This window comes from Vanellus vanellus (assembly GCF_965231255.1).
Source record: "Vanellus vanellus genome assembly, chromosome: Z".
NCBI lineage: Eukaryota > Metazoa > Chordata > Aves > Charadriiformes > Charadriidae > Vanellus > Vanellus vanellus.
The window spans coordinates 33,606,899-33,623,863 of NC_138908.1; the positions used below are offsets into that span (position 1 = coordinate 33,606,899).

General features: G+C 45.5%; 1 protein-coding gene across 1 annotated transcript in view; it reads left to right on the plus strand.

Annotated features, from left to right (window-relative positions):
- ABCA1 (ATP binding cassette subfamily A member 1) overlaps positions 1 to 16,965 on the plus strand; it is a 99,223-nt gene that overhangs the window by 34,328 nt on the left and 47,930 nt on the right. The window contains exon 6 of the mRNA XM_082497233.1: positions 14,827 to 14,948. Within this exon, the coding sequence (XP_082353359.1) occupies positions 14,827 to 14,948 (122 nt within the window). The remainder of the gene's footprint in view (positions 1 to 14,826; positions 14,949 to 16,965) is intronic.

The following is a 16,965-nucleotide window of genomic DNA, read 5'->3' on the forward strand; positions in this document are numbered from 1 at the left end:
AATCTCAATAAATTGCCTGATTGTTGAAGACTGCATTTGGTTTATTTAAGCTACAGTCCTGAGGCTGGCCGAGAGAGCAGGATAGAGACTTTCCACATTGAGCTTGGTGTTAGTAGTCCCCTGGGAAATTTGTACCACTGTCATCTGGTGAAAAGTTCAGCTTTCTCGGAGGACTTCCATGGAGCTGAGCTCTCATGAGAGTGGTGATTGTGAAATTGCCACAGTTGGAAAAAGCTCTGTCCACTTCTGTGTATGACTTGGTACTAAGGCCAGAGTGCCTAGTTTGGATCTGACTTCCCGTATCTCTCAAGTTAATATTCAGCTTTGGAGCCTTCTCTAGTAATAATGTGCACTGAAGATGAAATGTGTTACGAACACTTATTACCTAATTCTTGCAGCATTCCTGTGAGCAAAATAAATAAACAGCAGCCAAGGAACTGGAGCCCTCATTCTGAATCACAGTAGGATGTGGCAGTTTTCAATGTAGTCAGGATGCAGTAAAATGTGATGGCTTTGAAATATTGTTGATGTTGAATCAAAGTTCATTTTTAACCAGGCAAAAGGATAGAGTACTGCTTGACTGAATTTTTTTAAAATCCATGGAAGTTCAGTTTTTGTACGCAGCCTTTTTCATGGGAAACAGATGCTGTTCTATTTAAATATTTTTGGTCATAAAATAAGTGAGTGTTAATGCCAGGATCTTGGCTAAAATCAAACATATTCTACCACCTGTTGCTAGATTTCTTTGCAGCTTCAACAAACTGCAACATTCTTTACTTCCAACCCTAGAGATTTTTTTGGTGTTGCTGCATTTTATCAAGTAGTAGAATCATAGAATCATAGGGTTGGAAGGGACCTCTGGAGATCATCTAGTCCAACCCCCCTGCCAGAGCAGGGACACCTTAGAGCAGGTTGCACAGGAATGCATCCAGGCGGGTTTTGAACGTCTCCAGAGATGGAGACTCCACCACCTCCCTGGGCAGCCTGTTCCAGTGCTCTATCACCCTCAAGGTAAAGAAGTTCCTCCTCATGTTTAGGTGGAACTTCCTATACTCAAGTTTGTGTCCATTACCTCTTGTCCTGTCACTGGGCACCACCAAAAAGAGCCTGGCCCCATCCTCCTGGCACCCACCCTTTAAGTATTTATAAGCATGGATCAGGTCCCCCCTCAACCATCTTTTTTCCAGACTAAAGAGACCCAATTCCCTCAGTCTTTCTTTATAAGAGAGGTGTTCCAGTCCCCTAATTTTGGTAGCCCTATGCTGCACCCTCTCCAGCAGTTCCCTGTCCTTCTTGAGCTGGGGAGCCCAGAACTGGACACAGTACTCCAGGTGTGGCCTCACCAGGGCAGAGTAGAGGGGGAGGATGACCTCCCTTGACCTGCTGGCCACACTCTGCTTGATGCCCCCCAGGATGCCATTGGCCTTCTTGGCCACAAGGGCACATTGGTGGCTCATGGTCATCCTGTTGTCCACCAGGACTCCCAGGTCTCTTTCTACAGAGCTGCTCTCCAGCAGGTCAGCCCCCAACCTGTACTGCTGCATGGGGTAATTCCTCCCCAGGTGCAGCACCCTACGCTTGCCCTTATTGAATTTCATTAGGTTCCTCTCCGCCCAACTCTCCAGCCTGTCCAGGTGTCTCTGTATGGCAGCACAGCCTTCTGGTGTGTCAGCCACCCCTCCCAGCTTTGTATCTTCAGCAAACTTGCTGAGGGTGCACTCTATCCCCTCATCCAAGTTGTTGATGAATATATTGAACAGGACTGGACCCAGTACTGACCCCTGGGGAACACCACTTGTCACTGACCTCCAACTAGACTCTGCGCCCCTAACCACAACCCTCTGAGCTCTGTTTTGCAACCACCTTTTCTAACCACCTTACTGTCCATTCATCTAACCCGCTCTTCCTAAGTTTCCCTATGAGGATGCTGTGGGAGACCTTGTCGAACGCCTTGCTGAAGTCAAGGTAGACCACATCTACCGCTCTTCCCTCATCTATCCATCCAGTCACACCATCATAGAAGGCTATTAGATTAGCCAGGCATGATTTCCCCTTGGTGAATCCATGCTGAGTACTTCTGATAGCCTTCTCTTCCTCCACGTGCCTTGATGTGATGACACCCAGAACAAGCTGTTCCATCATCTTTCCAGGGATGGAGGTGAGGCTGACTGGCCTGTAGTTCCCCGGGTCCTCCTTCTTGCCCTTTTTGAAGACCGGAGTGACATTGGCTTTCTTCCAGTCCTCAGACATCTCACCTGTTCTCCAGGACCTTTCAAAGATGGTGGAGAGTGGCCCAGCAATGACCTCTGCCAGTTCCCTCAGCACTCTCAGGTGCATCCCATCAGGGCCCATGGACTTGTGAATATCTAATTGACCTAACTGGTCCCTCACTTGATCCTCCTCAACCCAGGGGAAGTCTTCCTCTTTCCCTGTTACTTTCTCCAAGGCCTGGGACTCCTGAAGGGTCGGCCGGGTAGTAAAGACTGATGCAAAGAAGGCATTCAATAACTCCGCCTTCTCCGCATCCTCCATCACCATGGCTCCTGTCTCATTCAACAGTGGGCCCACAGCTTCTCTGGTCATCCTTTTGCCTCCAATATACCTGAAGAAGCCCTTCCTGTTGAGCTTGACATCCCTTGCCAGGTTTAGTTCCAAGGTGGCCTTGGCTTTCCTTGTTTCATCCCTGCACACTCTGGCGGCATTCTTGTAATCTTGCCAAGGGGTTAGGCCATTCTTCCACTGAGTGTAAACTTCCTTCTTCCACTTGAGCTTGTTCAGAATCTCTCTGCTCAACCAGGCAGGCCTCCTGCATCCCTTGGACAATTTCTTGCTCTTCAGGATGCACCGATCCTGAGCTTGGAGGAAGTGGTCTTTGAATACCAACCAGCTTTCTTGAGCCCCTTTGCCTTCCAGAGCTCTAGTCCACGGGATCCCCCCAAGCAGTTTCTTGAAGAGATCAAAGTTAGCCCTCCTGAAGTCTAAGGTTGTGATTTTGCTTCTTGTTGTTTTGTGTGTAGCGCCCATGATCCTGAACTCTATCTTTTCATGATCGCTACAGCCTAGGGTGCCCCCAACCTTAATGTCCTCCACCAGTCCCTCTGTGTTGGTTAATACTAGGTCCAGGAGTGCTCCTCTCCTTGTAGGCTCCTGCACCACCTGTGTTAAAAAGTTAACATCAATACACGGGAGGAGCCTCCTGGACTGTGCGTGACAGGCCGTGTGGTCTACCCAGCAGATATCTGGGTGATTGAAGTCCCCCATAAGAACCAAGGCCTGAGATTGGGAGGCTATCTTTAGCTGTCTGTAGAAAGCCTCGTCAGCTACCTCATCCTGATCAGGTGGTCTGTAATAAACTCCCACAACAGTGTCCCTCATATTTGCCTGGCCCTTGATCCTTACCCATAAGCTTTCAACCCTCTCTACATCCGCCCCCAGTGAGAGCTCAATGCATTCCAGTTGCTCTCTCACATAGAGCGCAACTCCACCACCACGTCTCGTTGGCCTATCTTTCCTGAAAAGGACATAGCCGTGTCCATAGCCATATTCCAGTCATGTGAGCTGTCCCACCACGTCTCAGTAATTGCAATGAGATCGTGGCCTTGCGATCGTGCACAGATCTCCAGCTCCTCCTGCTTATTCCCCATGCTGCGTGCATTGGTGTATAAGCATTTCAGAGTGGGAGTTGTGTGTGGTTTGGACCCTTGATATGTGATTGTGTCTTGTTTAAAATGTGTTTTTAGTTCAGGTTACAGGTTTTATGCTTGTATCATACTTTGCATATGTTTTGTTTCCAGACTTCTGGAAAGATCTTTTGAAATTAAATGCAAAAGCTGCAGAATAAAAAAGAAATTATACATATTTTTAGATATTAACTAAGTGTTAATGAACTGAGTTTGTTAAAACTACGTATTGCTTATGCCTGTGTGGCATGAAATCCTCAGCTGATGGAAAAACTGGTGTAGCTCTGAAAATTTAGTGGAAGGTAGTTCATGTATTAGCTGAAGATCTTGCCCTACCTTTTCTTACGCTGATCTGGCAGTACTAAGCTGTATGTGGAGGAGATTCAGGCTGATCTGTGACACATATCTTCTGTAAACAGCCACAGTTTCATTCCCCTTCTAATTTAGTTTTAGTTTGAACAATGGTGCAATAAAAAAGCCTTCTAGGAGATTTTAAATAAATACTCTTTCCTGTGGGTTCTGTTTGGGGTTTTTTGCCCCCCTCCATGAACACTTCTGTTTTTCTGAATATATCTTTTTAGAGGCAAATACTACCTGAGTTAGTCCTTAGGTGCAATTTTAGATTGACACTGGCAGAAGGTTTGCATGACTACAGCCAGCCAGAACTTAATAAGGATAAACCTCTATATCTCAGGAGGTCCTTTCCCTGTTGTTCTTCAGCAAGTGCAGCTGAAACATAACTGGACCATATCTGAGGCTGACTGAGCCTACATATATGCTGGGAGGGGATTTGCTGATGGGACAAAGACAGCTTATTGCAAAGACAGCAATATCTCAAGTCTGAGTGATTGTTCTGACTTGTACCAACCAGCTGTTTAGGAAAGCAGCAGCTGTTGTCTACCCAACAAAACGCTACTTCAGAGCAGTAGGGGGGGAAGAAAAAAGTGGTTTTCCTCTTGAGACAAGATGTAGACATGAAAGTATGTTGTCCCAACTTCCCTCATAGCAAAGGCACAGCTGTGTGACAACATGGTCAGCAGCCATCAGATATCCCTGCTCACCTATGTTAGTATCCTGCTTTGTTCACATAATTCCCCACTGCCCAGGAGGAGAGGAAAAGTGTGCTGTAAACTCAAAGAACAGAAACCAAGACAATGGAGCAGCCCTTCAAGACCACAACTTTCACCTACCTGGTCTCTTTCCTTCCTTTTCACATTATCTCTCACTGCTACCTGAAGGAAGTGCAAAGAATTTTACCAGTGCATCCATATAAATAATGCAGAAGACCTCTTCTGCAGTACACACTCAATTTTCTTCAGGTTAACTTCGCTGCTTTGGGACTCTGGTACACAGGACCAAGTTCCTAAAGCAACAAGAGGCGCTACCTTTTTCCACGTCTACCAGTAGTGTTCCTGTCCTCTGTGTAAAACACAGTGGACACTGATACTGGTGCAAGTACTGCAAGGTGTATTTTCAGCCAGCAAGTTATATCAATACTGAAGGGAAGGAATGGTTAGTATATTGACAGTCCAGAAGAACACCAACCTGAAGCACGACCTCCTCAGAGTACCAAGGCAGTGTCTGTTTGGAGCGTCCTGATGTGAACCAGTGGTATAGTTTCACATGTAGGATACAAGAGAGAATCTCTAGCCAAGACTTTTATGTGAATTTGGGCAATCCATATCTACTAAGCATCTGCTTTTCAGTCTTTCCCAAAGATTGAGAAAGTTCTTTAACTATTTGGAAGTGCTGTTGCTCAACAGTCTGATTTATACTAGTGAAGGGGCTGAATGGTTGCAAAGGTTGCTCTAAACTAGGCAGAGAAAACAATCTCTTGTTTTGGTGCTGAAGCTTTTTTTTTTTTCCCCTTCCTTTGGACTTGAGGCCCAAATGCAAAACCAAACTGCTATGCATAATGATAACTTTCCAATGACCAACTAAATTGAAACATAGGGAGCAATCATGGGAGGTTGAAATAATTTAGCTGTAGGTATGTTTCCAGCATAAGTAGACAGTTTTTCTGTTTAAAATAATTGGACTATGATGATTGGCTTATCCTTGATAATTTTTAGCATTTTTTTGTTACCTCTTGAATTGGTTTCACCCTGTGTTCTGGAGGTGGCTCCTGCTGTTTTGTGCTTGATGAGGGGCATTAGGACTTGGTACTAAATCCAGAAGTGACAGGTCTTCCTGAACGTATGAGAATCAAGAGCCAGTATGATCTGCTGACTGCAGACTTGATATTGTGTTAAACTTTAAAAGATGTCAGATCTGAGTCAGGTTCCCCAAATCTGTGATGAGTGAGAGGGAGGGAGCTGTGGCAGGGTGAAGCTTCACACCCAAAGGATGGGTGGCTTTTTTCTCTTCTCATCAGCCTTTATGTAAGGTGAAACAAATATAAGTACAGGACAGTCAGGGCACTTCGATGCTGAACAGCTCTGCCTGCTATCTTGCTAGAGGTTCATGATTACCCATGCCAGTTCTGTGGGGGAAGCCTTTCAAACTGCATAACTGGTGCTTTGATAAGTTTCGAGTATTATGATACTGCTAGGGTGGCTCTGCCTGCTTGTTTTGGGGCTTAGGAATTGTTCTGATATAGGTATCTTCTGTTTGCATGTGAACCAGCAGCCTCCCGGATGCATGCTTGCGTAGGCAGCTCATGAAAACCCTTCTGCTGTCAGTAATAGTCATTTGATTAAAACATCCAGTCCTGCTTTTTCCCGTGACTTGAATTTCCACTGAATTTAGTCACTTGCTCAAGTACAGGGAATTCTGGACAGGGTCCTCCTTGGTCACAGCTCATACTTTCAACTTCTGCTTAGCTCTGTTCTTTTTAATAGCATAATGTCATTGCTGGTATGCTCACACCAGTGTTAGCCATTAGAATAGCGGTATGTGGCTGGATGTGACCAAGGCGTTTGGTTTCCAGTCTGTCTATTGATTTTTATTTTTTTAAAAGTATTTTACCGTGTCTGAGTTGATGTTTCGAAACATCAAAAATCTGCTTATTATCTAGGGCATAATGTTCCTAGTGCACTCCAAATCCAATCTTAACAGCAAACCCTTACTTTCTGCCTCTTTAGAAGCACTTCTCTGTCTCTAAGCTGGGTTTGACCTTTAGAGACCTTCTCCATAGCCTATACCAGCCCTAAATGCGTTCTGTGTACCGCTCCTGAAAATAATTTTGTTGCAATAATAAAGTATTGTATCTAGTCAGATCTGAGGTCTATCGTCTCTGTGGTTGACAAGCCAATTCAAAAGCTGAGAAATTTGTAGTTTGTCCTCATTTTGTGAAAATTAGCATTTTCAACCAGTTATAACTTCCATGCAACTTGGAGCTTTTTTCGTGATTTCCAATCCAGTGAAGATACTTAGGATGTTTCCTTTAAGCCTGCTTCATTTTTTTTGCACTGTTAGGAGCCTCAGTGCTTCCCTTCCCCTCCCCCCCCCCCCCCCCCCGTTTCTTCATTGGCAAGCTGTATTTCATAGTTGTCTCTGCTGATAACAGAACTTGGCTTTCAGCAGGGGAATACAAGAGAATATATCTTCTGTGGGTTTACACAGGGCCTCGGGAGGTGGTCGGGTGTGTCCCTTCATAGACAGAAGCTCTGCAGAATGTGTTTGCTGGCAGGACTGCTGGCAACCAGCCTGTGGTGTTTGCTTCTGTGCCTTGTGTCTTTGCTTTCTGATGTAGAGTCTTTCTGTCGTCTTGTGTGTCATACAGGAGGGGGGGCTGATGGCATTTGGGACTTAAAGCACTACCCAAAGAGCGATATGAGCCTTGTGTCTGCTGCTGACTTTCTGTGCAGGTTGGAGGTGGGATCTCAGCTGGCTTAAATGGGCTCTGCACCCATGAAGCCACCATACCCCCAGTGAAGGTTAACTGAGAACTGGTCTTGTGCATGCGCCAGTACAGTGGTGTCAGCTTTGCCAGAGTGACTGTGCTGGCCGCTTTTTTTTTTTTTTTTTTAAAGCTCCTCTAAGCAAAAATGGTGATTTGTAGAGGAACAGAGGTGGTCCCAGTGTCGGCAGTTCCAAGATGAGAGGGAAGGCCTGGGCCTCTTGCACAATGTTTCCCTTTTTCCCAGGAGAGATCCTAGCTGCTGGAAGTGGACAGCAGGCTGCCTCACCATCACCATTTGGCCTGGCAAATATATGAAGACGATGGGCTCTGGTTACGTTGGTGCTCACTTGGGTATTATCTAATGTCTGCAGAAGCAGTAGGGTTACATGTCTGATGGACACAGAGCAGAGAGCTGTGGCCTACCATAAAAACAGGTCAAGCCATGGCAGCAGAAGGAACAGCCCTTTGACTGTGAGCAAACGAGGCTTGTATTTTCGCACTAGCCGATCCTGCACAACAGGCCTGCTGAGCTGCTTGATTTCTTGTCAGCAGATCAGGGTACGGCTGTCCAACTTGTTCAGAGGACAGTTGTAGCTCCTGCCAGTATCAGTAGGGACACAGGCAGCTCTGAGAGCTGTTCCCACCACACTGGGGGAAGAATGCCTTATGGGAAAAAGAAAATTAAAACGTAGTAATTTCTTTAAAAAAAACCCCAAAACTTAAAAAATGTTATTTTATCATGCTTTCTGGATGTGTTTTCCGAAGTTAGGAATATAATGAGGGCAGATGAAAATTTGCTGCCTTGCCAAGCCCAGCACTGGCCCATCTGAAAGGTTTGCTTTTCACATTGCGTATCAGGGTCATCGGCTCAGTAGGCTGCAATGCTGCAACAGGCTTCTGCATTAGGAGATCCCTGTTTTCTCTGCATGATTGGCAATTCTGAAGTCATTCAGTCTTTGGTTCCACAGTTGAACTTGTTTGAAAGCTCATTTTTATTTTCATGGGAAGCTGCTTCAGACACCTTATGTCTATAAATCAGTGATGGGTAATGAGTGTGACAATCAGCTGAGGTGTTCAAGTGCACCCGTCATGTATTCCTGCAGAACACTTCCCAGATACTTCATTGAAAAATTAATACAAAATTCCAGCAAGCGAGGTAATTCTGCAGCAGCACTTGGTTTGCCTGCTGTGGTCCTCCCACTGTGTGATGGTTTGCTGAAAGCCAAGGAAGGTTTCTAGCCAGTCTTTGTAGTGCCCTCATGTGCTACCAGTACATGGTTTCAGCTGCTGGAGCTGAAGCTCCAGTTACTGGTCTCAGCTCCAGTTACTGGTCTCAGCTCCAGCCCCTTCATGTGCTTGTGTCTTGCAAAAACTCCTGTTGCTGGGAGTACGACCAGTGAACAAGCGATGCCCTGGGTGAAGCAGGCCTGTGTCACCAAGGACCCTTGTGACCTTGTCCTCTGGTCGTGCCCAGGCACTGTGGAGTGGTGGTGCACAGGTTTGACAGCCAGCTGTGCGATCAGTTTGAGTTACTGCCCTTGTGTGGGAGCGCTACAGAGGTGCTGCACACCTACCTCCCTTGCTGTAGAAGCGTGGTTTTACCTGAGTGGGGAACTGGGAGCTGTGAATCTGAACTCTGTGCAGGGAGAAGAAAATGCCTTATTTGCTCACTTGCCACTCTTCCTTGCTTTGCTCCTTCTGTTAACTGGTGGAGACAGGTGCCTCTGACTGTTTTGTGCTGGGAACCCACTCGTTTGTCTTGTCTCCTTTGAGCACTTGTGGAAACCTGCTGACTCTAAAGAACAAAGCTAAAGCTTCTCATGCCCCATCCTGTCTCACTATTTCATCTTGCTGTGATACCTTAATGCTGCTGTTATGAAAATTATTGGGTTGCCCTACAAGCAGTCTCTGTGATGAGAAATGAAGGGTCATAATTTAACACCAGCTTCTCCATTGCCCTGATGCTTGGCTGTGAGGAATACAGGCTTAGCCAAAGGCTAGTAAATCCTCCAACCGCAATGGATATACAGAAATTAACATAAGTGTTTTCTTGCCTTGCATGTTTCATCAGTAGGGAGTAAAATCCACTGAAGATAAATAGATAAAGTAGATGGGACACGCTGCCCTGCTTTCCTCTTAGCTCCTCAATTAACTTATGGCATGAATCCCCTTCTCCCCCTTTCTTCATCCAGTTCCTTGTAGGGACTTACAGCATGGCAAGTAAACAGTAGATCTGACTGTCAATTAACTGAGCTTGTTAGTTTTAAACTGGCTGAAAGACTGGTTTATGGTAGATTATGGGCACAAACCCTTTGGGCAGAAACCTCACAAATTGAAGTCAGACCTGGTGAGCTTTGTACTCTATGATAGATTAAGATATGTTGAAATACCCCTTGCATGCCTTTTATTTTTAGAAGGCAGTGTTCAGGATATGAAAACTGTAGCCACAATTTCCGTGGGGTTTTGTTTTTCTACCCTATTGTTTAATTTTAAAAGACACTGCACCATTAAGTTTCTGGAGGAAGGTATGAGCCCTCTATGCTTCCAAGTGCAGCAAGAAAGAATGAGAGAGAAATTTGAGAGGAATAGTCTTGCTCTGTGACCTGTCCTCACAGGCTCTTTTGTCCCACTTGTCTGTGAAAATTCCCAGTATTGCTGGAAGTGGTTACTGTTTACTGTGAGACCTGTCATGGTCATATGGTCATACTTGTAGTAAGATCAGCAAAGTAAAACTGCTTCCTGGCTGTGGTTTCTCTTGCTCTTTCCTGCATTGAGCCACCTCTTGACCTTGTGAAAGTAACTGGGGATGTGTTTCTAGAATGAGGACACTAAAAACCTCTGGCTGTGGAGAATGTATGGACCATGGACACTTTCTTCACCACACAGTCAGTGCCTCAGTTCTGCATGGAACAGAGACCCCACATAGCACTGAATTGCTATTTTTTATAATGAACACTTTTTTTTTTTCCTGTTCAGTTTAACCAATAATGTAGGAAGTGTGGAGGGTCTGTTTTTCTTTGCTAATTCATGAGGATGCATTGAGCTGCTTGAGTAGGTTTTTGCTTTTCTATTGTCACAATGATTTGATTCTCAAGCAAGGGATGACCAGCCTAGCCCTGTGCTCAGTCATGAAGGTGCTGGAAAAGGTTGAGCAGTCAGGAAAACACAAATCTTAAAAAGATTTAAAACAGTGTATCAGTCCTGTAGGAGATGATCTGCAATCTGAAAATCATGAGTTTCTGGTTTCGGTGCCCAGAATCCAGCCCCCAAGGTTGGTTTGAACTGTGTGGAAAAGAACGACAGCTGTGCCTCTCATGAAGTCAGTATCTGTGAAATGCTGCCATGTGCAATTGTCTAATCCTGACCTGTGACTTCAGAGAGGAAGGGCGTTTTTGTGGCTAAGGCACAAGACCTCCAGCTCTGGGAGCTCTCGGTTCTGCTGGAGGCTTCCTTATGTGACAGTAAGGGAGGACCTTCCTCCCTGCCCCATGTGGGAAATGGAGTTCTCTTCTGTGTGTTTCATGTGGATGGGGACAGTCTCCTGCTTTGTTGCAATACAGTGCCTGAGCTGGAGCTAGGCAGAACAAAAGCATTTCAGCCCCACTGGGCCTGCTGGCATTGGTCATTATTTGCATAGTTTATAAGCAAAGCCTCTGTTTACGTTCTTTGATATTCTGTTGTTGCTCCGTTGGGGTGAGGACTGAAGCTGTAAAAGTAGTCTACCACGAGGACAAGCTACCTCACTATTTCTTCTGCAGACGTTCATCCCACCACCGAATCAGTGAGATAGTTCACATCTGACTGTCTTTGAGCATGGTTGCTCAGTCAAACCTTGAGTTCATCTCCGTATTCCTGCCTGGGGCTTGTCTCAGTTGCTGGGACCCGAGGTTTCGACCAGGAGGCTCGCCGTACCCTGTGATGGTGAGGGGGAGCCTGTGGGACTGCAGCTCCCCCAATTTTCTGCTGAAAATAAAGGGGAGAGGGAAGGAGAGGCTGCATATCCATGTCGGTGAAAGTATGTGGAGAAACTTCCCTCTGGTATTCTGTCGATGGCATTACTCTGCCAGCTGGCTTGCCATAGCTGACCATACCAATGCTCTTGGTCAATCTCAAGTGTGAGAGGAGATGTGCGAGTTAAATCACGTTTTAGCTGAGATATTTTGCCTCACGTTTTTTGAGTAACTTGATAGTGTGTCTGAGCTTTTATAGCAGGAAAATATTGCAGCAGTAGGCCTCTGGTTGTAAAATGTGTTCTACCACTCCAAATGTTTGCATTATTAGGTAAGCTTGGTATTAGCCTTCAAAAGACTGTTTCTTTTGTTTTCTATTTTTGGAGGAGTTCTTTTAACTAATGCTCTTGTATTTCCTTAGGCCCTAGTGGGCAAGCAGTCTTGGAGGAGAATAGCTGTTTTCAAGAGGAAACCTCTATTAACTCTTGTCTTTTTGAAGTATCCAGGGCAGGAATTTAGACTGATTGCAGTGTTTGGTGCTCTTCTGTGGTTTCATGTGCAAATCATTATGCATGCCTCCATGATTGAGGGGGGATTGCATAAGACAGTGAGCCACAAGTGCTGGAAGTAGGACCAGAGGGGGTGGGAGAGAAAATGGGATGGGAGAGAAAATGCGAGGTAAGAAAGGCTGGCTCTTTGCTTAGGGCACTGCAGCAGGACCGCGGTACTGGGATTCAGTCCCTGGGTCTCACAGAGCTTCCATGTGTGGTCTTTGGCAGGCAAGGGTTATGACCAGTGAGCACGGGTTCGTGACCAGATGGCTGGAAGCCAAGCATTGTCCCACAAGCATTTTTGGTAACTCTACATTCTGTTCCCTTCGTGTTTTCCTCCAAATGATGATGAAAACTCCTTCAGACGTTTGTAGGAGTTGCCTTGGAAGGCAGTTTCGATTTTCAGCAAATTCTAGTGCTGAGCAAGTCTGAAAATGCTCAGTGTGACAGAAAGGCAGGGGAGAAATGCCCTGTTAATGCTGGGCTAGTTAATTACAGCTGTGGAAGACGGCAGGCTCTTTGTTACTCCCCATCATGATTATGGATAGGCCAGCAGGAATCCCAATGTAGTTCAGGTTGCTTTCCTGCAATTACCTGTAGAGTATGTCCCCGACCAAGAAAATCCTGCTTCCGTATAGAAAAAAAAACAACAAACCAAACCAAAAAAAAAAACCAAAACCCAAAAAACCAACCCCAAACCCACAAACAAAAAAGCCTGGGCAAACCCAAAAGCAAAACGACAACGAGGCAACAGAAAAGTAGGAGAATTATTGTTGGTTACTTTTTTTTTTTTTCCAAAAGGTGCGTGGCTCTTTAAGAGGAGCTTGAAAAATATTGTAAAGGGGGTCAGATTAAATGAAAAAAGCTATCAAACATCTGATCTCTGCATGCCAGCGTGCCTTCAGCCAGCTACCCCTTTGTCCATCCGAGTTTCCGAACTGTTGATGATCTCACCAAAAAACAAACAAGCTGCAGAAGTGTTTAGGGAGTTCAGCGCATTTAGGAAGCAACCAAGGAATCAGGGTGGGGGAAATTTTCCCTCCAGTTGCGGGAAGCGGGATGCTGTAGCCTCGGCTGGAAAGAAGAGGACGTTTTTATGTTGTCACAGGAGCCGGCTCTTTTCCCAGCCTTTCCCCGGGCTGGGAGAAGGGATGGCGGCTGGTTTCGGTGACGGGGTGCGGTGGGGCGTTTGCGCAGCGTGGTCAAAACCAGTATATCGCCGAGTGGTCCTGCTGGGGGGAGGGGCGGGAGCTACAGAGAGGCGGGCGAGCGAGGAAACAGTCGACCCAAAGTAACCTCCGCGTCGCCTCAGCGGGGGGGTGTGATTTACTCTTTTTTTTTTTTTTTTTTTTTTTTCCTTCTGGTGGAACGAAAAGGCAGGAGGGAATTTGTAACTGGATCTGTGGAGGAGGGAGCAGTGACCGACAGTAACCCCGCGGGCTGCGCGCGGCTCCCCCCCCCCCCTCCCCTCGCCGCCAGCGCTGCCAGCCCCGCAAAAGCACCCTCCCCCCCCCCCCCCCCCCCCAAAAAAAAAGGCACCCTCCCCCCCCCCCCAACGGCAGCCCCTTATGCCAGTCCCTCCCCCCGCCCGCCTTGAGGGTGTCTATCTTTTTGTCCTTTCTTGAGGGTATGGCTCGCCGAGCTGCGCAAAAAAAACAGGAAAGAGGGGGGAGGAAAAAATGTTCTGTTACAGCTGTTCCCCATAGGAGGGGGAAGGTAGAAACCCTTGGGGCTCCCTTGCATTACTTGCCCTGTAGAGCTCGTGTCTTTCCACTGTTCGCCGTGGGCTTGCGGCATCATCTCTTCCTAGAGCAGAGAAAAGCAGCGTGACAGCTGGCTGGTTGGCTTGCCTGAGCCTGGAAATCTTCACCCCGGTAAATCTCATGAAACTCGCTCTCTCAGCTCCTCCTGGCACAGCTGTTTTCCCCACTGCTGCCTATTTAAGCAAAGTAAAGATAGAATTGTTCTCTCTTTAAAAAAAAAAAAAAAAAAAAAAAAAAAAGACAAAACAACCCAAAACAAAACACCACAAACAAAACAACCCAAGTGTGAGGGTCAGTTGTTTAAGCTCCAAGTTTGTGAACTTTATTAGTGTGCACGGATTGTAATTTCCAGATGGTTCCCCTCTGCTGTGGCAGAGATGAAAATTTGTTTTAAAGCCAAGAGCTGAAACGCCAGTGGCTTCATAAGGTGAAGCTTTTTGGGAAAGAAAATGGAATTTAAAAATATTTGCAGAAATGTTGCTGAGTGGTTAAGATTGCTTCCTAGATTTGTGTGTGATCCTGTATCATATCTTTGTCTCTGCATATGTCAGACTTTGAAATTTGTGGTAGAGTACATCTACTATTAACATAATTAAATACACGGTAGTAAATCATTCGGTGGTCTATGCACCAGTTCAGTCCTGTGTTGGGTTACAACACAGAGATTAAGCGAAGCTGCATCTTTGTGCAAGGCTGCTGCTGGAGTAGGTTCCATCCCAGATGAGGGGAGCAGCTTGGTGTGCCTTGCTGCTACTGTGTATGTGTGTGCAAATTGAGCTGAAATAACGATGTTGAAGGGAGGTGTTTTTGAAGGTTCTTTATTCTTTGCTTGAGATCAAGGCATCGTGGATTGACGTCTCTGAAACCTGCCAAGTTCCAGAGCACTTTGCCAGCAGTTCCTCTTTTCCCTTTGTGCTATGGTTTGTGTAATTCCCTCTTCCCTGTTTGTCAGCTTTGCTTTTCCTGTTCAGAGTTTTCACATGAGTTTCCTTTTGGCTTTGCCCTGACCAGAATGTTGCTTGTTTTGTCACTTTCCAGATTTGAAACTTCGGGATTTCCTGGTTGACAATGAGACGTTCTCAGACTTCCTCCACCATAATGTGTCCATGCCATCATCTGCAGTAGAGGAGCTACTGGATGCAGAGGTCAACCTCCAGCAGGTAAAGAGCACTTTCAACCACTAACATAATGCTTCTCTATTGTTTGTTTAATCATAGTGCCAAGATCAACAATGCAGGACCCCTCTGTGCTAGGTGGTGTATAAACACAGAGGAAAATGTAATCCCTGCTTCTCTCTTCCCTCTTGCCCTCAATTTACTCTCTTATTTGGTTGTAAGCTGTAAAAGGATGCTGAGACCCACACACAAATGTTTTGATCTGCATAAGAAAATAGCATGGTACCCTTCAGGCTATAATGAATTTCTTCTTTCCTGTTTTGTTTTGTTTTTTGTTTTTTGTTTTTTTTTTTTTCTTTTACCCAAGTAAAACATCAGTTAGGTTGATAGTGCTGTTATGACTGTTTTACTTTGATTAGAAGTAAAAATGGGGAGATAAATTGGTCACTCAGCATGGTCTGGAGAAGGGTTTCTTTGTGTTGCTCTGCCTTAGATTCCTGTGCAGTGGTAGGAGGTATGCTTTTGGGTTTGTAGCCAGCCCTTCAAGACAGACAGTAAACTTGTATATTATGCAGTACAAGAGAGTTCCGATATCAAATGAAACTCCTGAGTACTCCTGTGATTGCCTTCAGAAACATAGGCAGCAGTCACAGGGGGCTGGAGGGCCCGTCTTGGGATGGCAGTCTGCCATTGTCAAGCTCAGAACATGTTTTTTGCTAGGCTGGATGAATTAGTCCACCAGCATCCTTTGTGATGCATAAGTCCAAACTGGTAGCTTCAGACTTCAAAGGAAGACCTGCAGTTCTCTTAAGGCAGTGCAAAAGGTGATGTGCAAAAGGTGATGTGCAAAAGGAGGAGGAAATCCATTCTGCTTCCCAACTCCAGATCAGATCTTTTCTTTGAAGTGGCGTTGATTAACAGTCCTTTCGGACTTTGTTTTCATGTACTTACAGATGCTGTCCCCCTTCACACACATTGTCTCATTCTTCACTGAATTCTATCAAGCCATCTGTTTTAGTGCAGTTTGATAATTAATCCTACAAGTTAAGGATATATTCTACTAAGAAAAAGTAACGTCGAAAAAATTTTTTTTTTACCCATTTCAGGCTGCAAGTTTTATTTTAGTTGAAACTAATTTTCCAGAAATTCATGCTAGATTAAAACAGAATTGTGCTGTGGTTGGTTGGAGCCACCAGAAGGCTCCAGCAACATCAACATAGTAATTCTTTCTAAGCTGATGGAAAGGTAGAAAGATTTTCAGAGAGACAAAAAACCCCTAGCTCTAACCTTACGTTATGTGGCTGCCATATTGTATCAGTTGTATATGGCAAAGCCAGTGGAAGGAGAAGAAAAGCTGAGCTTTTATCTACATAATGTGTCTGAAGGGTGGTGGAGAGGTAATCAGTCATCTGGTTCTTACCTGAATGCTTTAAGCTTTGTTCTTGTTTGTGGAATTCTTGTGCTGATTCTGCCAGGGCACTGGGAATGGTGGTGTTTATTTTTAATAGTGCTCTGGGATGGCAGGAAGAGCCGATAGAAGCAACAGGGCAGTAATCCACAGAGGAGGGCAGTAGCCTACCAGATCTTTCTTTAAGCATTTTTCTGCTACAGATAATAACTGAGAGGCAGAGCGCTCTCTTCCTGCAGGATGACTTTATCTGACTCACAAGATGGACCGCTTTGATTCTGCTGGAGGTCTGGGGCGGAGATCTGACCTCACCACTGAGCTGCATAGTGACTGCAGTGTTAATAGGCAATAGTTGTTTGGTCTCTGACTGTATGAGTGGGTCACTGCTTCATTCACAAGGTCATATAGAAGGGCCTATTCAGGGTATGCAAGGCTCTCGCAGCAAATACAGCCGCCTTCTGCAGTCTGTTAGCATCCTGTTGTTGTTCAACAAGCCCAGAACTTATGATGTGCAAGTAAGAAACTGAAATCACCAAGGACATAGGACTTTTTTTTTCACTGGTGTTACTGTAGTGACAGTACTCCCAGCATGCCAAGCAAGGTGGTGTATCCAGCATATTGAGTACAGTGGAAATACGTAAAAATAGCCAAAGT